The sequence below is a fragment of the Sphaerodactylus townsendi genome, linkage group LG04 (assembly GCF_021028975.2).
Source record: "Sphaerodactylus townsendi isolate TG3544 linkage group LG04, MPM_Stown_v2.3, whole genome shotgun sequence".
NCBI classification, from domain to species: Eukaryota; Metazoa; Chordata; class Lepidosauria; order Squamata; family Sphaerodactylidae; genus Sphaerodactylus; species Sphaerodactylus townsendi.
In genome coordinates this window covers 157,331,391-157,347,268 of record NC_059428.1, presented here as the reverse complement: position 1 = coordinate 157,347,268, position 15,878 = coordinate 157,331,391, and the positions used below count along the sequence as shown (strand labels likewise).

General features: G+C 46.2%; 1 protein-coding gene across 1 annotated transcript; it reads left to right on the top strand.

Moving 5' to 3' along the window:
• The first annotated feature begins 973 nt into the window (after positions 1–973).
• On the top strand, positions 974–15,238 carry RAC1 (Rac family small GTPase 1). The gene is made up of 6 exons (XM_048493241.1): positions 974–1,291; positions 7,276–7,347; positions 8,549–8,666; positions 12,292–12,354; positions 13,315–13,474; positions 13,624–15,238. The coding sequence occupies exons 1-6, from the start codon at positions 1,257–1,259 to the stop codon at positions 13,752–13,754; spliced, it is 579 nt and encodes a 192-aa protein (XP_048349198.1). The 5' UTR covers positions 974–1,256; the 3' UTR covers positions 13,755–15,238.
• The last annotated feature ends 640 nt before the right edge of the window (positions 15,239–15,878 follow it).

Here is a 15,878-nt window from a genome sequence, read left to right as displayed (position 1 = left end):
AGGGAATCTCCCCACAAGTAATCGTTTATTAAAAGCTTGAAACTGAGAAGTTTGCCTTGTCTATGTAGCAAACTGAAGACAAGGGAAGTTCTAAGTTCATTATGCATAGAACTTTTATAGTTTTAATGACATCACAGCCTTACTAAAGACGAAAAATTATATAGGTCAACTAGACACAAGCAAGTATTGACAAATATATGCCGCTCAGACATTGAATCTAGCTTCCTGAAGCTGCAGGGAGGATTAGTCAATTTTTTACTCTGTACCCCCTTATTTGCATTCATAGACAGAGTCCTTGTCTACTTATAATTAATATTTTTTAAGCCTGCAGAAACACTGCCAGGGCACAAAGGTTCATTATGTTTTATGTGTAAGCCGCCTCGAGTCCCTTTGAGAAACTGGCAGGATATAAATGTAATATATAAATAAAATAAAATTAGCCAGGAAGGAACCCTGTGGAAAATAAAGATGGCTCCACTTATGCTAACTTAAGAGCCACACAAAATCAGCCAGTCACCAATGAGACTTTTTAAAAAAAAAAAAAAATGGACATGATATTATCACTTTGGGGCAGTTGTGATTGTTTGCCATTTTTTGGAGTTGTTCGGGTGTGACAATATAACAACAACACAATTGGTCACACACCTTGCCCAGAAAAGGAGAGAAGTTGACCGAACGACCCGCCAGCAAGGCTTAACTCAACGGCGGAAGTTAACGAACACGAAGAGTCGAATCTTCCGAAGGCTAAGTAGCGCGAGCCGACAAAAACCCGAGTCTTGCCGAAGCTGTCCGAACAGCAGGCTTTCGGTCAGGACCGGAGGGGCGGGGGAAGTCGAAGCCGTGCCGAGAGTGCCCGAAGGCGGGATGGTTGGGCAGCCGAGCTCTTCCGAACGCGGCGGGAGGAGTCTCCGAAGCCTAGCCGAGCCTTTCCGAAGCCTTTCGGGTCAGCGTTAAAGCCAGCCTTGCCCCAACTTTGCGATCTCAGAGCGCCGTCGGGGAGCGAGCGCGGAGCCGGATGTGAGCGGAGCGGCCACTTCCTGTTTCCTTGCCCCTCGCGCTTTGGGTGGTGGCCGCTGCCTCGTCGTTGAGAACCGTTTCTCTCCCCCCACCCCCAGTTTAAAACACAAGAGGAAAAAAGCGGGGGCAGCCGCGATCCTCCCCTTTTCCCTCCTTCGCGTGACGAAACTTCGCGGGGGCTCCTCGGAGGAGGCCCCGAGAACCGGCCCGAAGCAGCAGCAGGAGCGGCCGCCGCCCCGATGCAGGCCATCAAGTGTGTGGTGGTGGGAGACGGGTAAGCAAAAGACTTTCCCCCATTTCCGGGCCTTGATCCCCCCTATCGTCGGGGCTTTATCACCATCGCTTGGGTCAGTTTTCCAAGGAGGCGGTCCAACCTCGCAGGGTTGTTGTGAGACAAGGGAAAAGTGGAGAAGAACCAGCTAAGTTACTTTGGAAGAAAGGGTGGGTTAAAATAAAGTAAGATCCAATCCTGGGGCAGGGGGCTGTACACTTAAATGTGTAGGATTCTGACGTTGTGTAGGTTCAGTTTTTCGAGGAGGCTGTCCAATCTCGCAGGGTTTATGTGAGAAGTGGGACAAGTGGAAAAGAACCAGCTAAGTTACTTTGGAAGAAGGAGGGGGTTAAAATAAAGTAAGATCCAGTCCTGGGGCACGGGGCTGTACACATAAATGTGTAGGATTCTGACGTTGTGTAGGTTCAGTTTCCCAAAGAGGCTGTCCAACCTCGCAGGGTTGTTGTGAGACAAGGGAAAACCGGAGAAGAACCAGCTAAGTTACTTTGGAAGAAGGAGGGGGTTAAAATAAAGTAAGATCCAGTCCTGGGGCACGGGGCTGTACACATAAATGTGTAGGATTCTGACGTTGTGTAGGTTCAGTTTCCCAAAGAGGCTGTCCAACCTCACAGGGTTGTTGTGAGACAAGGGAAAAGTGGAGAAGAACCAGCTAAGTTACTTTGGAAGAAGGGGTGGATTAAAATAAAGTAAGATCCAGGCCCGATGTCGGGGGCTGTGCACATAAATGTGTATGACTCTGGCATTGTGTAGGACTTTGTGTGACGTATGACTGGTTTGTGTTACATATGGCAGCTGGTACGCTTCATTTCCAAGGATCAGTGTTGCAGTTGGAACGGCAGTGTTCCCTGGAGACGATCGAAGTGACATTTTTAATGTTTTGTAGGGGGGCTTTATGTATTATGATATACCATAGTTATTTATTGCATTTGTTCTGCCCAGTGGCCACAATTAATAATTCAGTGCAATAATTCTTAGGAGGGTGGGAACAGACCCCAGGCATGGAAAAGCTGATCTGGCCCACATTTGGGTTGTTTCCACAATTCAGGACTATATTATTAGATATTCTGGTTGGGTTTTTTTTTAGTCTGTTCCAAGATGCACTTATTGTATCATATTTTCACTATTGGCATTGTGCGTAGCCTGGATATCGCATTTGATGTATGGTTGGTTACTTCATGCTACACCGCGGGTTTTAGCCATTTGGGTTCTTTATTTAGAAGATTTATATAACTCCTTTCTCTCCCCACCTCCCCAGCCTTTCTTTTGACAGCTTCTAAGATGGGTAGCAACAATAATTGCAGCATAAAACCGGTAATCAGTTCCCGTAATTAAGGATGCATCATTTCACCAGATAAGTTAGAACTCGGGCGTGTAACCTTCTAGCTATACTGTAAGCTATTTTAGAAGCTCGGTTTTGCAGTGGGCAAATTTCTTCAGTTTTGCTGGGCGCTCCTGTGAAGACTTACTCCAGTGTAAGTGAACTGATGGCTAATGCCATCCCCTCTACTACCTTTAACATTGCCACTTTAACATTGTCAGTTATAAGGAAGATCCGTGACGTTGTAATCCTAAACTAAAGGGGTGTAATATTTACATTTTTCTTTTTCCATTGTTTTATTGGACTCTATTTAAAATGTGTCGTGGGAGTGTTGTGTTGGAGTTCTTATTTTGCGTTGTTATGGTCTATGGCCACAACCTGAAATAAAATTCTACTCTGGTCGGAATGTTGATTTTTTTTTTTTTTGGCTGGCATAGGTGGGTGTAAGTCTACACGGGAGTGCCCTGTAACATGGCTACCATCTCTGAAATTGGTCTGTAGAAGCGGAAGTAGATTTCCCTCTTATCTTGGATTCTTTGTAGGCATATCAGTGCTAGCATTTGAATGGGAGATTTCTAGGAATACCAGGCTTGCAATACCGACAGAGAGACTCTCACATGTGTGGCGGGGGGAGGGGAGTTGGAGTAGCAAATTTTAAAAAAAGTTGTGAATATTAGTGTTTTCTAAGCAATAGGATATGTTTTTATTTGAAAGTGTTTAAAGTGTCAGGGAGGCCTAGCTGTGTGGGGGACGGTTTATTGGTTTTGAGGAAGCTGGTGCTGGGGATATCTGGTTTTAATTTGGGTTATATGAATCTACTTGGGTGGGTTTGAGTAAAAAAAGCCATATGTAACTACACACTTCTACAAAAGTATGTTGCACAGACAAAAGGGCATACCTTCCCCGATAAAACAGCCCTCAAATAAAAAGGCAGCATTTTTTTCTCACTCTCCTACACACACACACTCATATCACGGATTCTGTTCTGTTTCAGTTCGGTCTCTCCATTTGCTTGCTATACATTTATATGTTGTTTAATGTTCTTAGGATTGTTTTATTTCCAATAACATCCTGCTTTTCTGCCCTCACTAGGGTCACGAGGCAGCTCACATGTTTGAAATAGACAAGATAATATTTGAACAAGTTACTAAATAGCACAGAACTGTCATAAAATGTCTCAGTTATGGCAGCCCCATCTTCTGCATGGTTAATTTATAACCAAGTTTTGCTTCACAACAATCCATATGTTGTTAAATCCAAAGCCTGATACCATCACAGTGTTTGTATTTGTTTTCTTTCCTCTTCTTGGCCCTGAGCTCTCAGTTGATCCCAATGTTTAGTTTCTTCCTTGAACACGAAGTGCCTGGTAATGCCTGAGACGCTGTCGAAAACACACCCCCTGCCTGTATTACTGCAGGGAAAGACACAAGAACACTTTTTAATGGCAGGGCCATTGTGACTAGGGCAGTCCCAGCCCTCAAGGTTCACGCAGCCAGCCAGCACCCTACTTGAGGGTAGCCTCCAGCTATTTAGTGTAATGCTTGGTTCACTCACACCAGGGGTAAGGACATGGGCAGGGCTGGGCAGCATATAAATTACCGGTGAAGGTGCAGATACAAACCTGGTGCGTTTGCTGCTACCCAAGTGAACAGGAGCTCCAAGACCTGGCTGCTGATGCTGTGGAGAGTCTTGCACTTCAGCTTGAGAGCATGTTGTAAAAACATCCATATGGTCCAGGCAATCAGCCATCGAGGCCCAGTTTGCCCAAGGCTGAACTGATCTGTATCAGTTCCGATAAGGTGCAGCGTATTTAGAGCCCTGACACTTTCAAAACGAGGCTGAGGGGCTTCATGTTTGTTGTTGGCAACAGGCGGCTTCTGTGGTTTTGGCACAGAATCCGTGCTCCGTTTTTGTGGTTAACAAAGCAAAGTCACTTCCTGACGCTGGGGAGAAACTGTGCAGTGCTCAGCATATTTACTAGGAACAGCATCCCACTGGCCTCGGGGTGACTTGTAGTCCAAATCCGAAGTATGTTTACAAGGGAGTAGGTATCGCCTTCATAGGACCATTGCACGTGCTCTCTCTCTCCTCTCCCCCCTCCCTCCCTCTATATTTTGGTGCCATCAAGTTCCACAGCTTCGAGGCCGAGCGTCACTTTTCTCTCTCTCTTGACTGGATGTCACAGATCAGGGGAGCACTGCAGTCCATCTGGAAAACAAGTCTGGTTTTATGCAGCTAGATTTTTTTAAAAAGAGAAACAAGTATCCTTGTGTTGTCTTGAGCATAACTGGGCGCCAGAACAAACGTGTGGAGCTTCTCTGAGAGCTACAGATATAGCTCCCAAACGCATCACGGCCATCTCTGGGTGCGGGGTCGAGGCGTCGCATGACTGAGGCTTGTTTTGTGAGTTCTCTGGAGGTTTGATTCAGATCAGAACTGTTCAGATTAATTGTTCAAATGACACAATGAGCCAACATGCTTAGCGCAAGTAATACAATAGGCACCTTCCAAGTAACTCCAAGATAACGGTTGAAAATAAAAGTTGTGGGGAAATCAATGCATGTGTAAAATAGTGTTTTAAAATTAGTCGGGAATGTTGGTGCTGATTCTCACATTTTATCCTGCTGCTGTTCCTCTAAGGCAGGGGTCTTCAAACTATGGCCCTCCAGATGTTCATGGACTACAATTCCCATCAGCCTCTGCCAGCATGGCCAAGTGGTAGGGCTCATGGGAATTATAGTCTCTGAACATATGGAGGGCCATAGTTTGAAGACCCCTGCTCTAAGGAGTTTAGGATGATCTGCCCCCACTTTCCAGGTTAGGCTCAGAAAGTGAATGGTCTGTCTTAGTGAGATTTGCGGCTGAAGCAGCTGAACTCCTGGGTCTAACCATTCCACAATCCAAAAACCATTTTTGAGTGGATATATTTTACAGAAGGGAGGAGATGACTGAAATTCAGTTATTGTCAAAATTAGCAGTCTTGTTGCAAAAAAAAGGGTACATTGGTCAGGGCTGTAAGATTAAAACCGCGGCGTACTTACCTAATGCTGCTCAGGCTTTCTGTAGATCTTTTACATTTTTAATAAGAGAAAGTTGCTATCAGTTTCCCTGGAGGGGAATTGGCTGTAGTTGTTTGCCTCTCTTCATATACTTGGAATGAGTAGCTGAATGCTGGGTTTTTTTAAAAGTTGAGTAACTGTTCAGAGGGCTCTCTGATTCATAAGGCAGAGAGCCAGCAAGCTGAGAAGGCAGGAAGCTTAGGGTGGGGGAATTCTGTAGCGGAGGCCTCTGGGACATGTTTATTCTTGCTGGCATTTCCTTGGTAGTTTTAGTGGACCTGCCTGACTTGTGCAGCGTGGGCTCTCTTCAGCCGTTGGTGCCTGACTTGCCATCTTTTGGCATTTCTTTCCCAGACTGCTTTGAGTGGCCTCTGTAGACTTTTGGCTAGAGGGGGAAATGGGAGAACTATAGGCAGGGAGATCTGAACAGGCAGACCTGTGGCATGCGGTCTAGAAACCACACTGTCCCATCCATGGATTTCAGGTTGCACAGACACGCCTGGTAGTGCTTAATTTCTGTACAGAGGGTCATTATGTTTGCTGTTTAGCTAGTGGCATCCATCTTCATAGTGCTTTGCAAACACCGGCAGTCACAGGATAGCTGCAGCACAATTAGCTCATTGGGAAGGAAAGGGCAAACATGTGAGAGTCTCTTCTCCTGGCAACTGGGAATACAAGTTAGACGTTCCAAATAGTTCTGACAGTAACTCATGCTTCTGAAGTACCCTGCGTGGTCCTACTTCTTTAGCTAATTCTGGCACTTAAAAACAAACAAACCCCAAACTCCCTTCCTGAAGAGGTGCAACTTCATATTCTTCTTGTCATTTTACAGAAGGGTGTGTATATGTCAAAGAGGCAGAACTTCATAAAGCAAATGGAATGCACCAAGAGGCTCTGGAGCTGGGTTTTTCCAGTTTAGGTGTAATCTTGGGCCTACAGGAATGTCAGGACAAGGAAGGGTTGGGCTAACCCAAGAGCAAAATATGTGTATCAGGTGAACAGGAATCCCTGATGTCTAAAAATGGATAGCAGTACCTGAACTCTCTTGCAGCGTTTTCAGCTATGTTTCGTATATATTTGTAGCACTTCACGTTGAGCCAGGTGGAAAGATTTTATGTCTTCACGTCAACTTGGAAGACCAGTCTGAACATGCCGATCTCATGCGCGGTACAGACTTTGCTAGATTGTGCCACATCAGACTGCAAGAGATTAACACACTGTATATATATTCCAGTAACACTCCATCTATTAAACTCCTTGTCCATAGAAAACAAGTGCGTCAGGGCAGAAGGTAGGTTATGAACTCCTTTCCCCTGGCCTGCTAGCTTTCTGTGGGTAGGGAGCTTTTTGCGTGGAGCACTTGAGTCATATTTGTCGGCGCCTTTGAGGTTGGATCTGTCTGGTAATCCATGTTAGGTCCAGAAATTTAGTTTAGATATGCAGTGAGGAGTATGAAGCTTTTCTTGATTGATCACCTCTAAAGTGCATCCAGTACTGGTGGATTGGTCTTCTTGCAAATGGCAAAAAGTGATATTGTGTGTTCTGTGTTGATAAACTCTTACCTGGATGTTTCTTTTTCCTCTTCACAGAGCTGTAGGTAAAACATGCCTACTCATCAGTTACACGACCAATGCGTTTCCTGGAGAATACATACCCACTGTGTAAGTTTTAATGTTTAACTTTTTCCAGCACTCCTCAGCGTCTAAAGGACTGCACAGTTCTTGACTGCATTGCTGAGCAGGGATTTGGGTTTAGTCGGGGCCCTTCCTGCTGTCCCGCCCCAGGCGCTCTCTTTCCTGCGTCATATTCTTGGCCATAAATCTTTTATCAGCAAAGGTGACTTGCTTAAATTGAACTGCGTAGGAGGCTGATTAAATCCTGAAGTGGGTGGTACCAAATTGTACCTTTCAGTTCCCTTCTAGAGCCTTTTGTGCGATTGTTCAAGAAACTCGAAATGAACGTCCTCCTGAGCAAACAGAGCTAGTTGCTTGGCATTTTGGCTCCTTGCTGTTGCTGGAGGCGTATATCTAAAACATGTGCCCCTTGGTACAGAGCGGTAAGCTGCTGTACTGCCGTCCAGTCTCTGCTCACAACCTGAGTTTGATCCCGATGGAAGTCGGTTTCAGATATAACAGAACTAGGTAGGCACTAGCACCCAAGCAGAGCATTCTAAAACAAAGATAGTCCAGCATGTGGCAGATGAAGTTACAATTCTGCTTAGAACTTTTGGTGGAGAAGAGTATAGGATGACTCAGCCTTCCATCCCTCTGAGGTCGGTAAAATGAGTACCCAGCTTGCAAGGGGTTATGTGTAGACAACTGGGGAAGGCAGCGGCAAACCACTTTGTAAACATAGTCTGCCTAGTAAATGTCATGTTGTGATATCACCCTTTGGGACAGTCATGATCCAGTGCTTGCACCTTTAAAGAAATGTTCCCGTGACAAACACCTTTTGAGCAAAAAAGATACATGCATTATTCGAATGCGTACAAGGTCTTGCCTGCTGTTGTCTGTATGTGTAGTTGAAAACAATCTTGGCCCCTGTGTAATTTTGCTTGGCCAAGAGACCATTTTTCTGAATTTCTGGATGTAGTGCTTTATGTACTGTGTGACACATCGACAGAAGCACACAGTCCACAAGGATTCCATGGCAGCATCCTTGAAATGATCGGGCATTGTCCCAAGAGTGGAGTAGCCATGTTTCACGACTCCTGTTCAATTTATTTTGAGCAACCCTCGCATGACACATAGGCAAGGATCTTGCTCAAGTGACATTCAAACAGCTTGAGGTTTAAAACAAGATATGGCACTAAAACCAGCCAGGCTTCAGAGTCTGCACTTAACTTTTCTTCTTCCTCTGCAGCTTCGACAATTATTCTGCCAATGTGATGGTTGATGGGAAACCAGTCAACCTGGGCTTATGGGATACAGCTGGACAAGAGGACTATGACAGATTGCGGCCGCTATCCTACCCACAGACTGTAAGCGTTTTATTGGACAAGACTTGACCGCTCGTTTGCCTTTCTTTGTGGCTTCCCCTTGCAGGTTTATAGGTGGGAAGATGGTTCCAGAGACATGTCCAGTGTGCTAGCTAGTACCTGCAAGGCCATGCAGGAACTGGCAGTGACCTCTGTGTTCCCAGCAGCAGACCAGCTGCTGTCGAGCAAAACCTCCACAGTAATAGATGCTGTCCTCCCTAGTTGTAAACTGCCATCTGGTGAAGTCTAAGAAACACGATCTCTAGGGTAAGCCCACATCAAGGACAGTTTAACACCAGGTGACCCCACGCTGCCAGCCCAGTCCACAGGCCCTTCCGTATTCAGCTGGTAGGGCAGAATTATCACATTTGAACAAACAGGGCTGGCTAGAACGGGTCGCCTCTATGAATTTCCTTTCGGATGCGGCAATCTCGCGCTGCCAGCCAGTCTGAAAGCAACCTCCTTTTTGGTTGCCCAGGATTGTCGTGCCTGAAGCTGCCCGGGCCTTCACAAGCATGCTTTGTACTTCTACAAGACTCCCGTTGGTTTCCGTGGGGCTCGTGTTGGCCAAATCCCCGGTGGATTGTCTCTGAATTTCTAACAATTAATTTGCTGGTGCTGCAGTTGCACGCTCCCCTAAATGCAGCAACTTTCTGCCTCCTCGCAGCCACAATCGCTGTGCTTGCGTGACGTTTTCAACACGCAACCGTGTTCTGAATCTCTCTGGCTTCCTCATCCTGCGGAGCTGCTCATTTGTTGCTTGCAAAATGCACGCTTTCCCCGGGAATGCTATTAGATCTCGACTGAGCAGGTTCGGAAAGGCCCAGCTGAGTCATTTGCACTAAACCACAAAGGCTCAATGCCCTGTCCAAAAAGTTCCAGGCTGCTGATGCTGAGCCGTGCTCATGTGAGCACAGACCCAAGAATCCACCCGAGGACCGTCATGGCTAAATCATAAACCTCGGACGCGGAGCGGTTTTATCAGAAAGCGGAGCTGTACTGAATGGAGCCTTTGTTCAGCCTGGGTATTCAGGCACGGGCTGACACTATCATGTCTAAGCGCTTGACAGCGTTGCCGTGCAGAGATGCTTTGTGGCAGAATGGCTTCTTTACACGCCTATGCTTGGGAGGGCCCCAACAAGTCCATTTGAAAGACGGTGGGTGGGATGAAATAGATCAGCATTCTCCATGTGTGCAGCTGTTTGAATGGTCGTGTGCTGTCCTTTGGTAGTTCTGGGGAAGGGGGTACAAGAGGTCGGGCTGCTTAGCTCTTTGGCACAGAGCTTTCCAAAATTATGAGTCAGGCAGGCAAATGCTTGGAACCAGTCATTTTTTAGAGTTTGCCCAAGGTTCATGATATAAATCCTGTTTCCTCCTTTATGCGCAGGTGGATCCTGCAGCATTGGTAGGTCAGTCTTCATTCCCAAGCATAGCGTTCAGACAGCAGATGAATAGATGGGATAGTTCCTTGGTTTCAGAGAAAGGGTTTTAATTCTCTTCCTTTCAAACACTGTGAAACTGGACTCTTGCAGGGTTTTTAAAAAAAGCCCCAGTATTCTAATTCTGTGATCATCTTGGCTCATGAATCATTTAGGTTTCCAGTTCTGGGAACACCATTTCAGCTCCTAATGTATACCCTGTGAAACCGCAAAACTGTTTGTTGGGTTTTTTTCCCCATTTGGGCCCGAGACCAAGGAGCTGACAATGACCTGCCCTTGGCTATATTACCGCTTCCGAGAGAGGTGCCGGAAGAGCCAGAAAAGAAACAAAAACGGGGGGTTCCCCCCCCCCCAAGAGAGACTAAAGTGAGAGTGACTCATTTGGAGCAACCACCAAGTGATGAAGAAAATACACACCTCAGAACTGCAGTGGAGATACTATGCTGAGTCTTACTAAAAAGCAGTTCGATAGTCTGCTAAAGATCCCTTTTTCAGAAAGACTGTGTCCTGGCCCCCTTCAGTCAGTGGTCTCTTTGGTACATATCCTTTTGCAGTGCTCTTACATGGCCCAGCCGAGGCTCAAATGGATTGTACCGGGTGTTAATAAATGGTCCCTGCTTTCTAGAACAACTTTAGAGTAAAAGGTTCAGTTCTTAGAAGACTCCGTAGTGCTAATTTTGTTGCTGCAGAGAAGAATCGATGAGAGGTATTTTTACATATGGGTCTCGTTTCAATTTTATTGTTCAAGAACTCAGTCTAAGAACAGGGAGTTTATTTTAAAAAGAAAAGCAGTCAGAGGTGTCCCTCCTGTTTTGATTCCCAACTACTGGCCAGTCCTTCAGTCAAAAACAAATCCAAAGACAAGTCTTCTAGTGGCAATAGAGAACAGAGGGTGAGTCCGTCTTCAAAGACCAGTGTCACTGGAGAGGCTAAGCTATAATGAGCGAGACCAAAGCTGCTTCCCCTCCCATTTTGCAACTGAAATATTAAAGACTCTGCAGTCCTGCGTGCAAATAATGCATTTCAGGAAGAGCACCGCAGCATTTTAGGCCAGGTGGGTGGGGGCAAATGGCTTTCGTGCTCCTGGTTTTTGGCAGAGCTTTGCTCATTTATTGGAGAGCGGTGCAGTCAAGTAGGGGGTGGGCACGTATTCCGGGAAGCTTCCTTGCATGGGACTGCCAGAAAACAGGCAGCCCGGGAAGTGATTTTAGCTACCACTGTTCTCCTTGACAAGCAGACATGAGGAAGCGCGGTTGCAGTGGAGGACTGTACCGCGTGAATCAGCTGAACAGATGGGTCTGAAGGGCAAAGACCTTACGTTGTTCCCTCGGAAGTTGCTCGTAACTTTAACTGAAGTTGTTTCGTGCTATTACTAGGTTGAAGGAGCGAATGGTAAGGATTTAACTCCCAGGGTGAAACGTCAACCTCTCTGCGTATGTAAAATTTCAGCCGTTAAGCTCCAAGCTCTTCCATCTTTTCTCCCCCGCTTCCGCCCCTGCAGCCCTGTTCATTGCCTTCTGGGGCTGAGCAGTCCTCGAGATGCCGCTCTCCCTTTCTTTAAAAAGGCCAGTTACGTTTGGGCAGTCAGGATTTGTCATGTCCGTCCTGCCTCTTAATGCACAAAGCTGCTTTGAAAGGTTGCAGGTAAATCCTTTTAGATTCCCTGTTTGGGAATAGGTGAGAGAGCATGGCTGAGGGGTTTGGGAGCCGGCAGCTTCACCATTCTGATGCATGTGCAATTTATTCACTGCACGTTCTTAGCTGTGGTGGTGCTGAGCTGGTGACCTAACGGAAGGCCTCGAGCTGCAAACAAATCAACTAACTCTCCAAGGCACCTCTGATTCTTGTAAATGACTGAACCGTTGGGAGCAGGCTAGAGCAGAAAGTGCGTATTGTCCCATCCAACAACCTTGAAGAACATCTTCCATAAGGTGCGGAAGATGTGCGGGAATAGAACGGCAGGTGTCCGTGTCACACAATATGGGTTTCTTCCAATTTTCTGGTGGTCTTTCCTGAACTCCAAAGCAAGGCGGCTTTGTAGAAGACTTCCAGTTTGCCAGTTATGTTTGTTACCCATCAGTAACTGGAAATCTCCACAAATGGAGCTCCAAGTTTGAGTATGTGGAAAAAGTATTGAACCTGGAAAGTAACTGCAGTAGACTAAGCTGTTTTCAAACGCTGTTTTGCAGGACGTGTTCTTAATTTGCTTCTCTCTCGTGAGCCCCGCGTCCTTTGAAAACGTTCGTGCAAAGGTAAGTGGAAATCCAGGGGTCCTTTTCTTAGGATGCCTTTTGCGAATTTCAAATTGTATTTACAATCACAAGTGATTTTTTAAAAAATCATTGGGTAAAGCCACATGTTTACCTGTTGGAAGAGGGTAAAAAACGCACATGTAAAAATTCACGTCAGGTGTTTTGACATATATACTGTTGAGAATATGCTTCCTGCAAAGTTGCGTCCCTTGAAAAGTAATACCTGGCCGGAAAAGTACAAACCCCTTTTCCTTTAATAAAGAATGCCTCATGTTGTCAGCCTAGGATACTTGGAGCCTTTTGTTCCTTCGTAAAATCTTGTTGAAACCTCGTCCCCGCTCCCCAGGAGAAACTATTTCTCCCCAGGAGAAACTGCCGTTTTATTTTCCTTTCACCAAACGGCGAAGGTTGGCTGCGAATGTCACGCTGCTGGCTGTGTAACTGGCAGCTATTCAGGATGTTCAGAGAATACAGTTTCTGGCATCTGGAAGTGAGGCTCTTGGGAAGCAGCAGGGGACCTTGGGAAGACGCTCCCCGTTCAGCCAAGCCCTTTCTTTGGCTGTTCAGCTAAGCTGGGGGCTCCTGTACCGCGTTCCCACTGCAGCGGGCTCTGCCAGGGTGGGGACGGAGGGGTTTCTGCCTGCTGGCTGTGCTCTGGAAATGCTGCTGATTGAGCAGTTCCTCAGGGTGAAGGAAGGGGAAGCCAGCTTAAACTGACCCTTGACATTTTTTCCGTCCCCTTTCTGAGGCTCTGCTAGGAACAGAGAGGAAATGACTCATTCTGCAGTTGCTTCCTCCTTAATCTTTAGACAAAAAGTCTGTGTGCGGATGTTGGCTGATGCCCAGCATCTCTCTGCAAACATATGGGGATTGTACGCCTGTTACGACACCATGAAGCCTGGGCGTGCATGCTGCATGACCCCGTACACGCACGCATGTAATCTTTGCTTCTGTTCCCAGTGGTATCCTGAAGTGCGGCACCATTGCCCCAACACTCCCATCATTCTCGTGGGCACCAAACTAGATCTCCGAGATGACAAAGACACCATTGAGAAACTGAAGGAGAAGAAGCTGACTCCCATCACTTACCCACAAGGCCTTGCCATGGCGAAGGAGATTGGTATGCCCCGCCCCCATCCCTTGACATGAATATGGACTTGGTAGTCCTCGGATGGTGGGGCTGGGGTGGGCGGGGTTCCCCGGAGGTTCTCTCTGGGCTTCCTGCCTGTCAGGCCTTGTCGTTGCTTAAGGCTCGCTTGTGTTCCACAGGTGCAGTGAAATACCTTGAATGCTCAGCACTCACGCAGCGAGGCCTCAAGACAGTCTTTGATGAAGCGATCCGAGCGGTCCTCTGCCCTCCTCCCGTAAAGAAGAGGAAGAGAAAGTGCCTGCTGGTGTAATGTCACTGCCCCCTTTCCCATCCCCACCCCCCACCCCAAACCTCCTGTGCTTTGCTCAGATCAATGGAGCATTCACATCAATGCCAAGTCTTCTGTTAAAAAAAAAATTAGTTCTCTTCCATTACTTTTTTTGTTGAACCAATCATCAATTTCACGTTCCCCTTTGGCTAAAGGGTTAGATTCCCCCCCCCCTTCTATTGAAGTGATCCTAAAAAACAAAGACAAACCTATTTGAAAGCCTTATTCCCCCCCCCCAAAAAAAGTCTCGTTGCTCAGATTAATCACATGTTGCCAAATTATCTGCTGATCTCTATTGCATTACTGTGCTTTGTCTACAGAGCACCAGACCTGTTTTTTTAAAAAGCAAACAGACATCTGTGGGGTTAGAAACTGCAAAACTGTATAGTCCTGTTTTCTCGCAGATAATTAAGTCTTTAGGAAAATGGCTGCTCTTTAAAACTTCCATCCAGCGGACGGTCATCACGTAGCATCCTCTGTCGAGCCTGGGAAAAAAATGCCGTGACAGACAGCCCACGGGAGTTCCCTTCTTCAGAAACACTTCCCTGCCCGTTAGGGACTGATGCTCTTTGTGAAATGTATTTACTTCCTTGACAGCAGTATATAACGTGGGAGGGGGTGCGTTGATCGAGTGAGGTTGCCGGACAGTATTTTGACTCTTGCGTACCGATCATTTTACACTACAAAATAGTTGAATAGATTTTCTGTTGTGCGGCGGAGGAAAAACCGTAAAACGTCTTGACCACGGCGTAGTAGCTGAGGGTAGGTCGCTATTTCCCCTCCTCTGCGTTTGTCAGTAGGGCATTCGTGTACTGCCCCTTCAGACTGGTCGTTTTCCCCACCCACTGGTTTTCACTAGCGGCTTTTTGTTGTAGAATCTCTTCCTACTGAACAGTATAACTTGTATCTTTAAAATTTTCTGATTATATTTGCTTTTTTTTTTTTTGAGGTAGGTTAGAACATTCAAGCATAGCCTTGTTTTTTCCCACCCGGCTTTCTTTTCTGCCCCAGTATTATACATGCTTTTGAGAAGCTTCTTTAGTCTTTAAGTGACATTGGTGTAAAAATCATATGCAGCAGCTATACTGGTTCTAGTAATTCTTTTTTTATATACTTTGCCACCTTAATTACCTTTCTTAAACGTCACCATTTGCCAGGTACCCTGACACCGTAACCATAACTAATTCCGATGCTGACCTTTTTAACGTCACTACGAAACGCATACATCCCGTTTGACCTAGTAACAGTCGCTGGGTCTGCAAGGTTCTGTAACCAAGTGCTAACACCGTTCTGTACATCCCAAACGCTGGCTGGAACACTACCGTGCACTACAACCTTTCAAGTACTAGAACAAAAAAAAATCTATGGAGTTTGCAAGATTGTGAAATTTTTACATTTGATCTTTTTTGGTAATGCAATTTAGCAGTATGTTTTGCATGTATGACTTAATAAATTCTTGAATCGTTCCAGGGGGAGAAGCTTGCATTTGTGAGAAGCGTTTAAACTGTAAATATAGAATTGGACTGTTTCATCTGCTGTGCTGTGGCACAAAGCAAGTGAGCTCTGGAAACTTCCTTCTGCAAATAATACTTCATCCCGCTGATCTCACAGGGGCCCAACAGCAGAAGCCAGCAGGCTTCTGTGGACAAATGGGAATCATTCCTATGTTGCGGGTGCCCTGCTGGAAAATGGGCGATTGGGCAAAGTTGTAGGTCAGAAGGGAGAGCTGACCAATAGCCGGTTGTCTGAGAATGATTACACCTATCATAGTGCTGGCTGGCCGTATCACAGCCCGTTCCCCAATTTGAAATGTTGATAGCAATTCACTTCTGACTGTGTCCATTCTGAACCGAACAACATGCCGAAAGATGTGTTCCTTGTGTCTGGGACTGCACTGCATGAAGTTCAGAGAAACATCCATTCGGAGCAAGGAAATTAGCCAAGGCACCACACACCCTGTTGTTTACAGCACCAGTTTGTACAACCTAGGGTGCTTTTTCTTCCAATGACTGTTAGGAGCAGACGTATAACATTTCAACCCTTCTGGTTCATTAGTCCAGTAGGGATTCTGCTGTGGCCTGTGAGCTCTACACGCAGAAGTGCAAA